This window comes from Styela clava, chromosome 12, assembly GCF_964204865.1.
Source record: "Styela clava chromosome 12, kaStyClav1.hap1.2, whole genome shotgun sequence".
Taxonomy (NCBI): domain Eukaryota; kingdom Metazoa; phylum Chordata; class Ascidiacea; order Stolidobranchia; family Styelidae; genus Styela; species Styela clava.
This window is the reverse complement of record NC_135261.1, coordinates 8,816,637-8,832,169: the sequence shown is the minus strand read 5'-3', so window position 1 is coordinate 8,832,169 and position 15,533 is coordinate 8,816,637. Positions and strand designations below refer to the sequence as shown.

General features: G+C 34.3%; 1 protein-coding gene across 4 annotated transcripts; it reads right to left on the bottom strand.

The window, feature by feature from the left end:
- Positions 1–1,777: 1,777 nt before the first annotated feature.
- LOC120330330 (uncharacterized) lies at positions 1,778–14,591 on the bottom strand. Of its 4 annotated transcripts, none has more exons than XM_039397230.2 (10): positions 14,457–14,591; positions 5,490–5,581; positions 5,324–5,418; positions 4,773–4,938; positions 4,613–4,692; positions 4,033–4,410; positions 3,790–3,950; positions 3,023–3,668; positions 2,491–2,598; positions 1,778–1,991 (listed from the first exon to the last, which is right to left on the bottom strand). In XM_039397230.2, the coding sequence occupies exons 2-10, from the start codon at positions 5,544–5,546 to the stop codon at positions 1,940–1,942; spliced, it is 1,743 nt and encodes a 580-aa protein (XP_039253164.2). In that variant the 5' UTR covers positions 5,547–5,581; positions 14,457–14,591; the 3' UTR covers positions 1,778–1,939. The 4 variants fall into 4 exon arrangements, with proteins under 4 accessions (XP_039253164.2, XP_039253162.2, XP_039253163.2 ...); XM_039397228.2 differs by lacking the exon at positions 14,457–14,591 and adding an exon at positions 9,776–10,078; XM_039397229.2 differs by lacking the exon at positions 14,457–14,591 and adding an exon at positions 7,913–8,095.
- Between the last annotated feature and the right edge of the window lie 942 nt (positions 14,592–15,533).

Below are 15,533 nucleotides of genomic sequence, written 5' to 3'. Positions count from 1 at the left end.
GATCGAACCCCTGGGGTTCGGTGGAGTTGTTTCAGGGGTTCGACGAAGGTGCTCTGAACAGTTGCATATTATGAGACTTTTCATCATCTTGCCTACTAATTAGGCAAAAATAACTATAGTTCATCTCACATATTCAAACTCACACGTTCAACAACTAATAAACGAGAATATCGGTCGGAGACCGAAGACTTATCGATTGAAACTGCGGTTTCGATTCATGACTCGTTAGTGACACCGCATGTCCCATCACTAATTAATTAATAACTCGCTAATTATACGACATAATTCATCCAAAATCAATAGGCTTCTGGTCCGAAATATGATAAATGCACACGCAAAATTTGGAACAGATTCAACCTCGCTTTCGTGAGATATCGCGGGCATCTAACAGACAAACATACAGACAAATACCTATCAACATACTTATCGATATCGATAAATAACAATCAGCAAAACGATCTATCTATATATCCTCTTTGCATGCATTGCCTCTTTGCAGCACAAAATTTAGGATTTTGTGGTTGAAATTGGCGGACAGATGATGTTAAAGTTTGCTCATTAGTTTTTCTTTCGCGCAAATGTAGAATTCAAAATCAGATATTGGATAATCCTGTAACGAAAATATCGGTCGGAGACCGAAGACTTATCGATCGAAGGTTAGGGGATCCCCAAAACAGCGCTCTTACTCCATAGTGACACCGTGTGTCTTATCACTAATTAATAACTCGCTAATTATACGACATAATTCATCGAAAATCAATAGGCTTCTGATCCGAGCTATGATGAATGCACATGCAAAATTGCAAACATGCTTTCGTGAGATATCGCGTGCATCTAACAGACAAACAGACAAATACCTATCAACATACTTACCGATTAAAATCGATAAGTAACAAGCACTCGTATAGCAATCGTTTCGTACATAGAGCATGTGACAGCGTGTGTCCCAACACTGAATCGTCACAAGGTTTGATATTATAAATATTTATATCAGTAGGCTTACCATACGTCCCGCTTTGGGCGGGACAGTCCCGCTTTTTAGCGTCTTGTCCCGCCGTCAGGACAAGTCAGCCAAAAATCCCGCTTTGGCGTTTAGCCATCCAGCATAATACACGAACATGCTGTGTAGCAACAACAACGTACTTACAACTACAAACAACGTGCAACTACAAGCAACGCTAGCGTACTTACCGACGGTGAAAGCGTTATTTTGTTTGTTTCGTTCTTTCCCGCTAACATTGTTAGCGAACGTATCACATGTAAAATCCATTATAGGTGGTCCTGTTGGGACGTTCACGTGAATGTAACATTGAACAACGTTTTTTGAAGGTGTAATCTACAGAAAAGCATGCTTGGGCGAATACGTAAATTCATAATGCTTGAAAACAACAGACTATTTCATTATTCTCTATTTCTTTTGCTGTACATAAAAAAATCTAAATTTGTATCATTTGTATCGTTAGCGTCTATTCTCCTTTCTATTTTTCGAACTGAACCCGATATTTAGACAGAGAATATGCGCATGAATTCCCGATGACAATATGGTTAATGAAGACAGTCGGGATGGCTTTAAATGCAGGCCTACGTAGTAAAATCGGAAACTATAAAGTTACAGGATCACAGCTAAGGGCTCAAGAAAATATGGTAACCCTATTTATATGTAAAACTGCTTCAAAATTAATAAAACATTTGTGTTTTTATATATATATATTTTATTTCTCATTAAAATATAAACTTAAAAGGTAAAAGATATATATTTGCGAAGTCATGATGTTGATATCTTTGTATTCGGTTTCTGTTTTAATTTTTTCTTTGCCATACTCCTCAGATAATTTGCTAACATAAGTATTTCGCTTCCACAAATAGTCATGTTTGCTTTTTCAGAAAGCCCGATCGACCCAGTATTGCACCTTGCCGTGAAACGTCATGTTTTGTGATGTTATGTTGTTCCAAGGCGAAAAGTAACTGTCTTATTTGGTCTTGTCTGTTGTCTGAAAATTGAATTGTATGTAAGTTCTTTTTAATTATACTTTATAAATCAGCGAGACTGGATTTTGCAATTTCAAAAATGTTGAATTTATGAGCCAAGCGCAATAGCTGAAATATAAAAATGTGAAATGTAAGCAGCTAGAGCCCATACCTGTTGCGAAAAAGTACACTTCTTGCATCAGCAATAATTAGATTTTTTACAGACATCATTGTGCTCGCGATGCAGAGTAAGGTTTATATTATACAAACATCCACTCAAATGTGTAAAGCTGCTTGCTTAGATCAACAGTTGTATTCCTACTTCCGTACCACCATTTTATCACACTGCTACTTGAAGCGACGAGCGTGAGTTTTACAATACATTGCCAACATGATTGTGTGGACAAGCTAACTAATTAAATTATCCGTTTTTTGGGTGTGATTATATACCGCGAAGCCTCTCTGAAACTGGAAATTCATTCAAAGCTATCATTTGCTGAGAAATATGATACCAGTACTTACCTTACATAATAACCCTCACTTGCTGCCCAGATTGGATTGAATGCTTCAGCTACCCAAGGCGAACCACTTCCTTTCCCTCTGTTCTGAAGTGGAGACAATTGAATAATTCTGCAATATACGAGTTTTTATGGTGAAAAATATTTTACAATTTTTAAAAAGCAAACACATAGTGGATAGGCAATGGTAACATCACACATGTGTATAAATTCATTAATCGACGCAAAATATGCTGTTATGTCAGCCACTACAGTAATTTTTTAGGTGAAAAACACTACTCCCGTAGTGTGTGTACCAAGTTAGGGTTAGGCCATACTTTTATTACGATTTTCCTTATTTTAGTTCTATTACGAGTTCGGGGACTGTCTGTGTTAGCCAAGTAAATAAACCACTTGCCCATACAGCCATAAGTTTCAATCCCTTTACACAACTTGATGTAAAGTAGGCGAGCAAAATTAGTTACCTCCATAATGCTACACACACTTCTGAAGCGCAGTAAAAAAAAGTTCAAGCACATATAAACAAAATATCTTACCCATCAGAATTGAGATATTTTATTCCGCCTGTGAGAGTAATATGTTTGGATGCGCCATCCGCCACACCATTTATTGTGGATGTAACCTTCATATCAATGGGTGGTATGGGCTGTACACGGCCCATGACATGTTTATTCGTGGTTGGACTAGTTGGTATTTTATTTTCTTGCGATCGCCCATTAGCAAACGAAATTTTAGTTACATGATTTGTCAGGGGATATGTGCTACTCTTTGGTGTTTTCGTATCGGGATCTGGCATCGGTTTTCCATTGTTGTTGTTGTGATCGGTGCCGTGCGTCTGTATCTTGTCACTAGGTGTCTCTACAGAGTTGATCTTTCGTGGTGTTTTTGATTCGCGAATTTTAATCTTCCCTAGCGTTTTGGGAGATTCCATCTTTTTTGGAAAAATCGAATTTTGATAAAGTTTTGAAGCTGCATTTAAGCTATTTTCTAAAACACGCCTATTGTTCCATGTTCTCCATCCTCGGCTTAGGCTAACTCTATTTTGTGATCCTCTGAATTTTGAATGCCTCTGATATGCACTGGATTGAACGTTTAACATTTCTTCGCCTGCAGTTTGGGGTCTGACTGCATTAAATGGAAGTACTTGAACGTCTTGATAGGGATCTTTTATTTGGTCTTTCCCTGAATTAATAAGAAGGCCATAGTGAATCATTGATAAGTGAAAGAGTCCCTGTCTGTAAACAATAAGAAACTTTTAACTAGATAATGATATGTTATGGGTCAATGAAATCACTTTACTTACTTGCTTGTGATGGTGCTGGCCAAGATGAAGACGATATTCTGCGGTTAGATGGTGGTGGTGAGGACGCAGAATTTGACGTTAACGTTAGCCCGCTTTTTGTGTTTGACGATGATAAACGACGCATTGAGCTTTCTCCGGTCTCAGCAGATCCCATGGTATCTCTGCGATATCATAAATCGTGTAAAATTGAGTTCAAAATGATCCAAATAAACGATAAATACTAGACATTCACTACTGCTTTACCTCGACGGCTCCGTTCTTGTTCTGTTACGAAGCTTCGAAAGTTTTACAGGTCTCCCTGGAGCAAAATATGATGTCATCACCGCGTCATGGGTCAATGGTGAGCCATTTGCAGCATGGTTTACGTATATATGTCCAGAGTTGTTGCTTTTTACTGCTTTGGCGCTATGTGTGGTGCGACTCTCCTTTTGTGGCGTTGTTTTAATGCCATTGGTCGCCTCGTACGCGCTTCTCAAGCGATTTTCTGGAGAGTTCTGATTTTGTTTGGATGTTTTTTTGTTGTTTGAATTATCTTGATTTGAATTTAATTTCCCTCCAGCTGAAACTGCTTCTCGCGTTCGAGGTCTTATCAAATATGGACTTGTTGCATCGGAATTTGACCTGCAAAGGTACAAAACCAATTTGTGACTTTTTCTGACAAAAATTGAACATAAATATACTCAATAACACTTTGTGACCCGTACAACATTTCAACCTCGAGAGCCTACAAATAGACATGTGCTAACTGCCTATTTCAAATGATAATGATAGTTTCACATAACCGGTTGAATTTCTCTAAATTATTCTCCTAATTTTTGTATACCTATGTAAAACTTGTGCGTTCTGTCGTTGTACATCTTCAAAAAATCTCCGCCGTCTTCCGTACACCGAAACAGCTTTTTTCTTAAAAATAACATTAAATATTTTAGTATTTCTTGTCTGGGATGGCAGCAATGGCTGAGAAATTCTTTATATACTCCCACCTTTCTCAAATTCAATTCTTCTTCATTCACTTGATTCTTTCCCTTTCCGGACAGGTCCTCGGTGTCGTCCTCTCGACCAGCTGATGGTATCAATATTTCAATCGGTGTTCTCCATTTTCTATGTTCAATTTCTGCTTCATCAATGTTGTCTCCACTGGGAACTTCTCTAAATGTGTTCAGTAAAATTTCGTATCTAATTGTCTAATCAACGATAGGCTTGTTTACAGAATATTTAGCATGCTGAATAGTATCCATAAACAGGTCAAACCTAGAAGTGAGCTTCATTTACTTTCCTGTTCAACAAAATAAATCAAAATGTTGGCCAAATTTACTGCTGCTTTTTGCTTAGGTTGCATTGTTTAACATATAATTGATACTACGAATTTTAATCAAAATTATTCACTTTTTTGTTTCGAATATTATTTGTAAGACAAATAATTTAATGCTAGTCAAGGACAAATTGTTGAAGTTGATTAGGTATCGATTCGGGTATACGTTATAAATCCCTAAAATAAAGTAACACTTTATATAAAGTTCAAAGTTTCTCTCACTTCCTCCATGTCTCTATTTCCAAAAATTTTAGAGGTGATAGAAATCTGCAGAGTTCATCTTTTGAAATAGTGTTTTTCAGAATTGCCTCGTTAGCCTGAAATATGTAAAAGCACGTTCAATACAATGACAGATCGCTAATGAATTACACAAAAATGAAAGACCAACCTCAGCATCCTCCATGTACGACATTTCTTCATGTTTGTTAAGTTGTTCTAGCTTCATGTTAGATATCGTGTGCCTTTTTATCAGCTTTGAACCTGAAACATAATGTTGCGTGGTAATAAGTCAAATTTTATTATGTAAGCAGATTTGTGCCCTCGAATGATACAAAAGAGTTTTTTTTTTAAACAGTCACCTTGACGTCTTGGTAGCATATAGTCACTACACCACATCGATACAATTGAAACGAACAAGCCAGAATTTTTTTTTTCAGTTTGTGAATCGATTCGCTTTTTGACTCCCGAAAAACAAGCTAAGCTAGATCGAAAATAAATTATAAAATAATCAGTCTATCAAGACCGCACTGATCATTTTCAATGGATATCGGATCTACATCTGACTACCGATTTTTATCAATGCACTATTTTGGGAAGTCAATCCAATGTGATATAATTCTAGAACAAAGAAAAAGGTTCCGTGCTACCCCACTTTCGGAATAAAAAAAAGGAATTCGTTTTTGAACTATTTATATTGTGCCATCCTTTTAAAAAAAAATTATTCTGATAAATGAGTAATTCACGCACGTTTTCCATTCATTTATTTATCCAATCTTAACATCTAATTCTTGATCTGCATCGATTTATATCCAAATCACCTTAACAATCTCACTTGCACTTGCCCTTTCACAAATCCCAACATTGTAATAGCATAGTGCATGGCAACGCTTAGTTGGGAACAAACGAAAATGGTAACTATATCTGTAAATCAAACTGCCCGCCACAATCATTCCTAAATTAACATTGTGTCATTATCCGACCAATATTCTCGCGAGTTAACATGGCCGTGTCGCAAAAATAAGATATTATATGCATATCAAACTTGACAGCATAATAAAAAAAACATCAACAAAATTCAATATTTGACATTAAATAGAAGGAAAGGTAATACCGCAAACATCAGTTATATAGGCAGTAAAGTGAAGTACATTTCTCAGTTACACAAATTATTTAAAATCGTTTAGAAGTAAAACTAACATGATATGCCTGATAAACATTAAGTTCTACAAAAAGTACTTGTGTGATACTACTGAAAATCGCCAATGTGGAACGCAGTTTAGTGAAAAGGGCAATTATTTTACTGTTTTTTTCGAATGTGTGCTTTAATCGCGACACATCTCAAGACACAATGGCGATATATCATATGCTATTATGTTCAATTTTAATACAATACTTCTGAGCGTCAAAATTTGGTTAACAGGATACTATGGCTACTGATTCCAAATCCAACCCTTTAACGAATATTTTCATAGTTCGTTGTTCAATTATACTGTTGTGTGTTGTGACGGAAATGTAAGAAAAATCGAAATATAAATGGGTTCAAATTTAATTGCATTCAAATATATATTATAATTTTTTTAATATAACATAATCTGGGAATTACTTTTGATTTAATGAACCGAGATTGATTCGATCGTCTAAACTCTAATCATCGTTCTGTTAGACAAAAAGTTACACGCGAGAAATATAAATGTTTTTAATGGCAACATTATGTCGTTAAATTGAATTGATGGAGTTTTTTTTTATCGAATCAATTCAATTTTTGCCCCTACTTCAGGCATTGAAAAGTAATTGTTCTATGTTGGGTCAAATGCGGTCAATTCACAAGTCGGCTCGGATAAATAAAGTGCGATTTAAGTACATAGTGAAATAGAGAAACCAATTTTATATCGTTTATAATCTTAGGGGCGCATGTTATATATCTACAAAAAGATAGCTTACAATCACTTTTCAAACAAACTTTTTGTTTACTGATTTAAAAATCCAAAGCCACGAACCATCCTAAAAGTCCAGTCCGACTCTGATTAATATAATTCACTTACTAGGTAAGATGACGACGATAATGTAACGCCCTTGCCTATCACGGACATAAAGAAATCAGAGGCCGAATTCGGGTTTGAATTTAAGGCTTACAGCTATTTACTTAGAAGAGGCAAAGAAAAAGTAAATTCAACGAAGACTTAGTCAGATTTACTAAAAATAGAGAACAACCTATAACAACAAGTTGTTTAGTAGCTAAAATGATAAATTCCCTTCAACATTTATTACTTCAATATTACTTTATGCCAATCTTGTATGTACAGATCACTATAATAAAATTGTCTAATTTTACTACATAAATTTTGCAAATACTTTCATTATAACTCATGTATAATAATACAATTATATATCTTGAATGAGTAACTTCTTTACTTCGAATTGAACACAATATGTTATTCTGAAAATGTTTTTTACTTTCTTTGTTCATGGATAAACCACACTTGGCGTCTTGCTTTATCTGTGGTTCAAGTAAGATCGCTTGAAGAAGATAAACATTTTAGCTGGGAAGCGCAGTAAACAAAACATTCGATAATGTTACAAATATTATCTTACCTCGAAATCGTTGCCTGTGAAGCATGTTTATCATCAACGTTTTATGACAATATAAATAAGGAATATGGAAAACCTATTTGTTTTTCAAAATGTGATTATTAAGAAGCATAATATGTTGCTGACAACACAATGAAGATGTCTAAAATTCTCAAGACCTTTCACGTGACAAATATCGGAACCATAAGGTAAAACTATATTGCCGCTTTTATAGTGATACACATATGAGATACAAACCTAGCTAATGTGTCCTAATAAACTGTTTTGTCATTCGTACTAATAATCACTATACCCAAGTTTCATAAGCAGACTTATGATAATAATCTACTATAGCTTTTAATGCTTTTTGTTAGCTGCGTACTAGACTAAAATATAACCTTTAATTCATCAATTAAATAGTTTATCTCTTTTTGTTCAGATGCTTGGTTATAATCGAACAATAAAACGTTTAATAATTCAATATTCAATAATCCATTTATCCATATTTTATTTTTTAAACTAACTTTAAACTTCATAAAAAATATGATTTCTTATACGTTATAATCACATAATGTCTTCTAGGCAGATATCCCTTTATATTCATAACTTGGCTTTATGCCAAACTGACCGAATATGCTTCATGTTGTCGCATTATCTATGTGTCGTGAAGATGACACTCGAATTGACTCCAGAATTAACATTATGTTTTAGACGCGGTTCATCTGTGATCAAGTAGGGCGAGCGAGTGCTTCAAATCCAAGATGATGGCACTCAGCAATACGCTAACACACGCTCATTGTCTTTACATATGGACAGAATTTTTTAAGTGGATGTACATGAAGCCATACTATAACTGGACAACTCGTGGACAACAAAACAAATACATTTTACTTTCGAGTTTCTTGAGGGCTATTCCCTGTCATGTACGCTCCTGTAAACAAAAGCGAGTTGCTTTGACTGAATTGAACTTCTCAACTTTCATACTTTTTGAATGGAATATTCGTTTAAAGTGATTTTCAAAATTAACGTCAAAATCTTGCCAAATGTAATACAAATTTTACTTCAATTCAAAATATCTGAACTAGAAAAAGCCATCATTTACATATCGTCAACAAAACATTGACAATTTAAATATTCATGAAACTGCTAAACAACATTGTTGGTGTCGTTATTCATGAGCTTGTTTAAATGAACTTTAAAAGCAAGGGAAGCTCCTTCAACATAGTTGGCATAGCATTCCAATCTTCAGTATGTTTCAAAAATTAATATCACGAAAGAAACCTTTTCTCTTTTTATCTCTTTCTTTATCAAAAAGAAAACTTCCTTTATACACAAGATTGTACTCTATTCAATTTCTCTAAGACAAATTTATATTTTTCTCTAGGTAACAGTAGCGTTTTCTGAAACTAATCCTTATCGTTCCAGCCACCGATTGCTTCAAGCGCTCTAAAAATGTGGAAGTCGATATTTGAAATTCGAATCGACAGTTCAAATTTACCCCGTTGGTGTTTTATTTTGGTTTCGATTCGTAAACACTCGGGTGATATTCTGAAACACAGATATACCATAACACAAAATCGTGTACAAACAGTGAACACAAATATTTTCCAATTTGGAGAGTACCTATTCTCGCATGGGTGTATTTTCCGTCCCGTTAAAGATGAGAAGTATTACTTCTATGAAATAATAACTTTCTAGTGAAGAATTCAAACTTTATTCGCTGAAAATTTTAAAGAAATTGGTCCAATAGTTAATGGGAAAAGCGATTTTTTCATACCGATGGGAAGAGAAACAATAAGAACAACAACAACATAATAACAAAACGGTCCATATGTCCATTTCGTGTCCAAAAATCAAAGAATTAGCAGTTTTTACACGATTTCTTACCTTTCCCGCCAATGTTAGGTCTTTTTGTCTTGGGAGCTGATGTAACCTGCCTTACTATCGGCGTAGCTTTTATGGTAACGGTATTACGATCGGTCGTAATTTCTTCATCGCGATGATAAAGTTCCTCTATTTTCATAATTTATATTAATATGATGACCTGCTCTAAAAGTAAGCTAATTCACTGAAGATAGATATTCCCCGAGCTGAATGGAAGCTTTTCGATCGCCTATTTAAATTACAATAACGAAATCAAAAATCGACTTATCATAACAAACAAACCTATAGAAGATTTGTAAACTTGTTACCCTAACCACTTTCGTGAACTTTGAGCCCGTAACCGAATGAACATTTCATTTCCTTAGGGCTTCTATACTAAATCTACCTCCTTAGATCCAGATTGCAAAATAAAATTTAGAATGCCAGCACAAGGATTTATATGATATGACTGTAAAATAATTATGCCATAAAAGATAAACACCAATACTTGATCATTTTAAAACCATCAAACTGAAGAATTGCTTATTTTTTTAACTGGGGACCAAATGAAAGACCTATGTCTCAATAAAATCATATTATTGATCTTTTTTTATTGCAAAATCAAGCCCTTCGTATAAACCTAAATCCTTTGCTCACTAACCGCTATGTCTCTATTGCCCGTAATTCATTGAATGTAATCGTTCAGCAATATATTTTTCATTACGACATATTTACACACGGCTACGCAAACATTCACATCAGTAGCCATTACTATCCATAACGCAAATCAAACAAACGACGCCTTAACTGTTGTATATACTTGCATTAAAAATAACTTAATATATTCGAAACAGTAATCATGCTGAAAAGTAGCACTTTCCACCTGAATCATAAAAGTTTGATTCTGGAAGCTTTTCTAAGCTTTGTGAATATTTCATAACGAAACACTATTAAATAATGAATCAAAATTCAATATCCGCCAACGTTAGAAGTATAAAGATAGGCGGGCAACCGATCAAGATGTTATTTAACCCTCTGTGCTACGACAAACACCAAAAATATGGGTCATCCGAACAGCGGTTATAAAATCGATATCACATATACAGAATTTTGGAGGTTGCTCTTAAAATGAATCTATTTCCTTATTAATAAATATTATGTGCTTATATTGAAGTGAATAACTATATCTAAAACAAGTCGAAAGCCAATTGTTTCCTTTGTACATTTACATACTTAATAAACGAGATTCTAAATTTATTGTTGAAAATTTGTACCCCTAATATCTCTTTTCCGATGCTACTCATCACGACCGTAGTCATAAATAGTTATTGAAGATAAAGTGAACTTATATATCGTTTTATTATTATGTTCTTGTTCTTGTTAGTCATTATTCTTTTCTTCTTCCTGTTTTTTCTTTAGCTACTGGACCAATCACAATACTTTGAAACATTCAGTGGCTAAAGATTGTTGTTGTCTCTTGGAGCTCACTACATTTATTTATTTCAAAAATATTTGTAGGCTGAATGGGATTCGTTTTTTATGTGCGATTATATCATCGAAAAAAAAAATTGCGCATCTAGTGGCGGTTCCGCGTTCGCTGCCATCGGAGGTTCAGGCGAATTTGCGTAGCTGCGGTACCGGTAGTCTAGGGTGACAGATTGCATACTCATACTATATGTACTTCGTTTTGGTCTGCGTGTCCATATATTTGAGCATCGCTCTCTTGTTTCTATTTCTTGACTTCTGAATTATTGGCTATATGATATGAAGTAAAATTAAAATTTGAAGAACAATTGTTTTTATTTACCGAATTACAAACGCGATCAGTTTAAATAGAACAAACAATATAAACAATATCGCTTAATAAAGCCGACTGGAAAATATCACTATTGTTGTCTGCCTTTTGGTCTGAATGGTGTCAAAATCACCAACCATATGCTTGGGCGGTGTGTGATCTTATGTCTTGTTTTGTAACATGATGTTTGAGCATCAACATGTATTACTTTTCAAAATCTATTATTTTTGGTCTTTTGTGATGGCTTGGTAATCCTGAAATGTTTTTCTTTCGCTTTGCTTTGTGTACTGAATTTATAAACACAATTATGCAAGGCCGTGTATGTAACACTGTATGATAATATATATAAATATCAATAAAGTGAAATGTACAAGATGGTATTGTGAATTTTCCGGTTTTGAGCTTGTGGGTGGGCCATAAACACCGTCAAATTTTCGGGTAGTTGTATGCGTTTTCTGAAATTATACAAATTCCTGCATTTTATGATAGAAGAATCGACTATGGAGAAGAAATATTGGCTAAAAGATTATTGGAAAAACTCAAAGCACAGAATTGTTTTCGAAAAGCTGATACTTTTACAATAGATGAATAAGGTATAACGCAAATACAGTAGATCGGTTGAAAACATTTCCTACGATCGAACACTGAAAATTCACATTATCAAGGAATTCATAAAATTATCGTGATAACAAAATAAATCACCAGTCGCCCGTTTTCTTTATAAAATTACTGTAAAAATACCATTTTGTATCGTCATCGCCAGATGTATGCTGGTAGGCTATATCACGTGCAATTGCTTGACAACAAGTTAGCTATTGCTTCTACAAGACAGCGATGGTATTTACTGTATGTAATTACATTCGAATACCATGACCACATTTCACCAAATTTGTTTGCATAACTGAGATGTTACATTTTGGAAAATTCTGTCAATCCACCCCAACTTTTATCAATCAGATTCATTTCCGAATTTTGAAAGGATGGTCCCAGGCTCTGTATGGATTACGGGGTAATTGTAGATAGTATTCCTAATGTCGCAGTTGGTCCAATAAAATGCATAGGTATCCGCACACGTCGTTTATATATTTTCCATATATATATTCTAGACACGATTTATTAATATTTTACAAACTGGTTGTTTGAAATAGTGTGTCATGATAATTTGTCGATTACATATTGTTTTTCTTCCGATATTAATTCGTAAATTTACCACACTTTTAGCTTTGTGTTTAATGAGCAAATAGCAACGACATAACAATTCAATAGACGTGCCTAATTAAAGCTGTTAACTTTGACATACAATTTGAGGTATGTAGTAAAGAAGAGATTCTGAAATATATGGACACGGAGTCCAAAATGATGTGGAATGCAATCTTTAACAGTACACTACCGGTACCACAATCCTCACGACTAACACGAACGCGAAACCGCCACAAGGTGCGCAATGTTTGATGACATCATGGCCCAAAAAAACGAATCCCATAGAGCCCGCAGAAAGTTTTAAGATAAATAAAAAGAATAGCCTCGTAGCGAAGAATACAATCTTCAACCAGTGAAAATCTCTAATTTGTCCTAATTGGTTCAGTTGACGTTGTATATTTGGATACTATGATATCTGTGAGGGGAGTTTTGATATAGAATCCAAATGCCTTGATTCGTGAAATTCAGACATCCCCTTTGAGTTACAGATCGCACGCACATTAAAGGTTGATAATCGTAATTTGTTCTAATTGTGCTTTTTTGTTTGCGGCTGGTCTTTCTATCATTCACCACTACTATTATTCTAATCCTTTGGATATCGTACTATCAAAACCCGATAAAACTCAAACGGAAGCGTAAAATGATCATGCAATAGAAGGTAACTTGATATGTAGGGTCATAATGAAATTTCACTCCCTGTTCAATGTTATTCCACATTCCGACAAATGTCATTTTTTCTTACGCAGATATTATTTATGTATAGTTCTTGAATTCGCTTAAATACGGAATACTAAAACGTATTTTGAAAAGCATATACATCTATATAATACGATTTCTGCTCAAAAGTACTCTACCATCCTGTTTACTCTATAGACATCTCTTAGCTCTATACTCGACAAAGGGTTTACATGTATAACAAAGCCACATATGTATAAACAGGACTAGCCATTACAATATGTGATGATAGTTACATTTGACAGATGTGCGTGACGTCGCGAAGACCCGAACAATAAATACACTCGCATGGCGAGTTTGTTTAGGAGTTGCGTTCATATTGAATTCTGACTACGAAATTTTCATTCGATAAAATAATGTCAAATTATTTCATACCGAGCAATGAAAATTAAACAAATTAATTTGTGACTTGTATTTTCCTCATGGAAATTGTGTTAGATATTTCAAGCACAATAAATCAAGTATTTATGTTCATTTATGATAAGGTTTACATATATATATATATATATATACTGGATGAGAGGAAAGCTGATAGGACGGCTCAATCACATGACAAGCCACGGCATTTCGTCCGGAGGATTATTCTGTTCTAAATAAATTATGGATTGTAACTATGACGGGAACAAATAGTTTCGCTCCTACAAAGTTTAGCACTATCACAATCTAGATATTTTGAACAAAGCTCCTGCCGCTAATGCAAAAACCTGAGAGAAACATCCCGCCACGTTTTATAATAATAAAAAATAGTGATTATCCAGTTAGCGTTAGAAATGATTTGAAAATTTGAGTTTTCAGCGCAATCTGCATTATTAACACCAACTAGATAATTACTAATTTTCCTATTTTGAGCTTTGGTGTATTTGGCGGGGATTTTGTAGAAAGATCACATAATCCGAACATGCCGGCTTTTGACTTCGTGTCATATATATGTGTGCACGGAATTCGTGCTTTACATACGTTGAATAAAAATCTTACCTTGTAAATTTTGAACTTGCTTATTTTTTGACTTTTTATTGATATATGTTCACAATTCCCATTCCAGATTATCCAAAAATGAATATTTCATCAGCATCTGGGTCTAAAATAGCCTAATTATTAAGTGATTTGTTTAGTCTAGGTAAAAAAAAATGTAAAGTATTATACAATTAAAAATAGAATAAATCATGGGATACTTATGATCGTCGAATATTAATAATAACTCGATGGTCTGCAAATAGAAATTTTGAACAAAAGTAAATAAAACACATAATATTACAATTAAATATATGTTTTATTTTTTTTTTATATAGATGATTTGTACTTTCACCTGATCAAATAGTAAAACTTGAAACTGATATAGATTGAAAAAAATATTTGTCCAACTTTAGTACTGTCTGACCACACTAGGCTGAACGATAGTAGCAAGATAAATCGGTGCTACTATGACGTGAAATCTACTTCAAGCTATAGTACAACTGTGCAAGGTTTGCGGCTGCATTTTCTATCGCATGGCCAGGCTAGACTCAGACTGCACTTGGGTGATCGACACAATATGTCGATACACTCACACTATTGTAGCACTTATAAATTAAAGTACGGTAACTCATTTGGAGAGCTTTTCCGTGAGTTTCAATGCGGAAATTGGGATTCGCGAACGTGTACAGATTTGAAACTGCGGGCATTATAAATATTCCATAAGAGAATACTCATGTGCTAATTCACTCTATCATTTTCAACTGAGATATGGTTAGTGAGACCTGTGAACACAATACCTTGAACGGACAAAAAAGTCTCGATTACGTCATTCAATGTTGCTACCTCATTGTACTAATCCATTCATAGTCTTTCCATGATTATCAGTAAATCATCTCTAGTCAAGCAAAAACTATCCCTTTCTCATAATAGTGATGTTTGTAACCATTGGTGACTATGTGAATCATTTGTTGATAAGCTGCATTAACTATATTATCTTTATAATGTTTGGATAACGATAATTTGCAAGTAAATTTACATTTTTTCGAATAAAACTCAAGTAAGTCTAAAACTTGTCTCTTCAATACAGTGTGACAACCA

Coding starts and splice junctions, on each gene's coding strand:
- LOC120330330 (XM_039397228.2), bottom strand. CDS start 9,911: ATGAAAATAGAGGAACTTTATCATCGCGATGAAGAAATTACGACCGAT. Junction 5,582..9,775: donor ACCTAACATTGGCGGGAAAG/GTAAGAAATCGT, acceptor ATTATGTTTCAG/GTTCAAAGCTGATAAAAAGG. Junction 3,951..4,032: donor ACAAGAACGGAGCCGTCGAG/GTAAAGCAGTAG, acceptor ATGATATCGCAG/AGATACCATGGGATCTGCTG.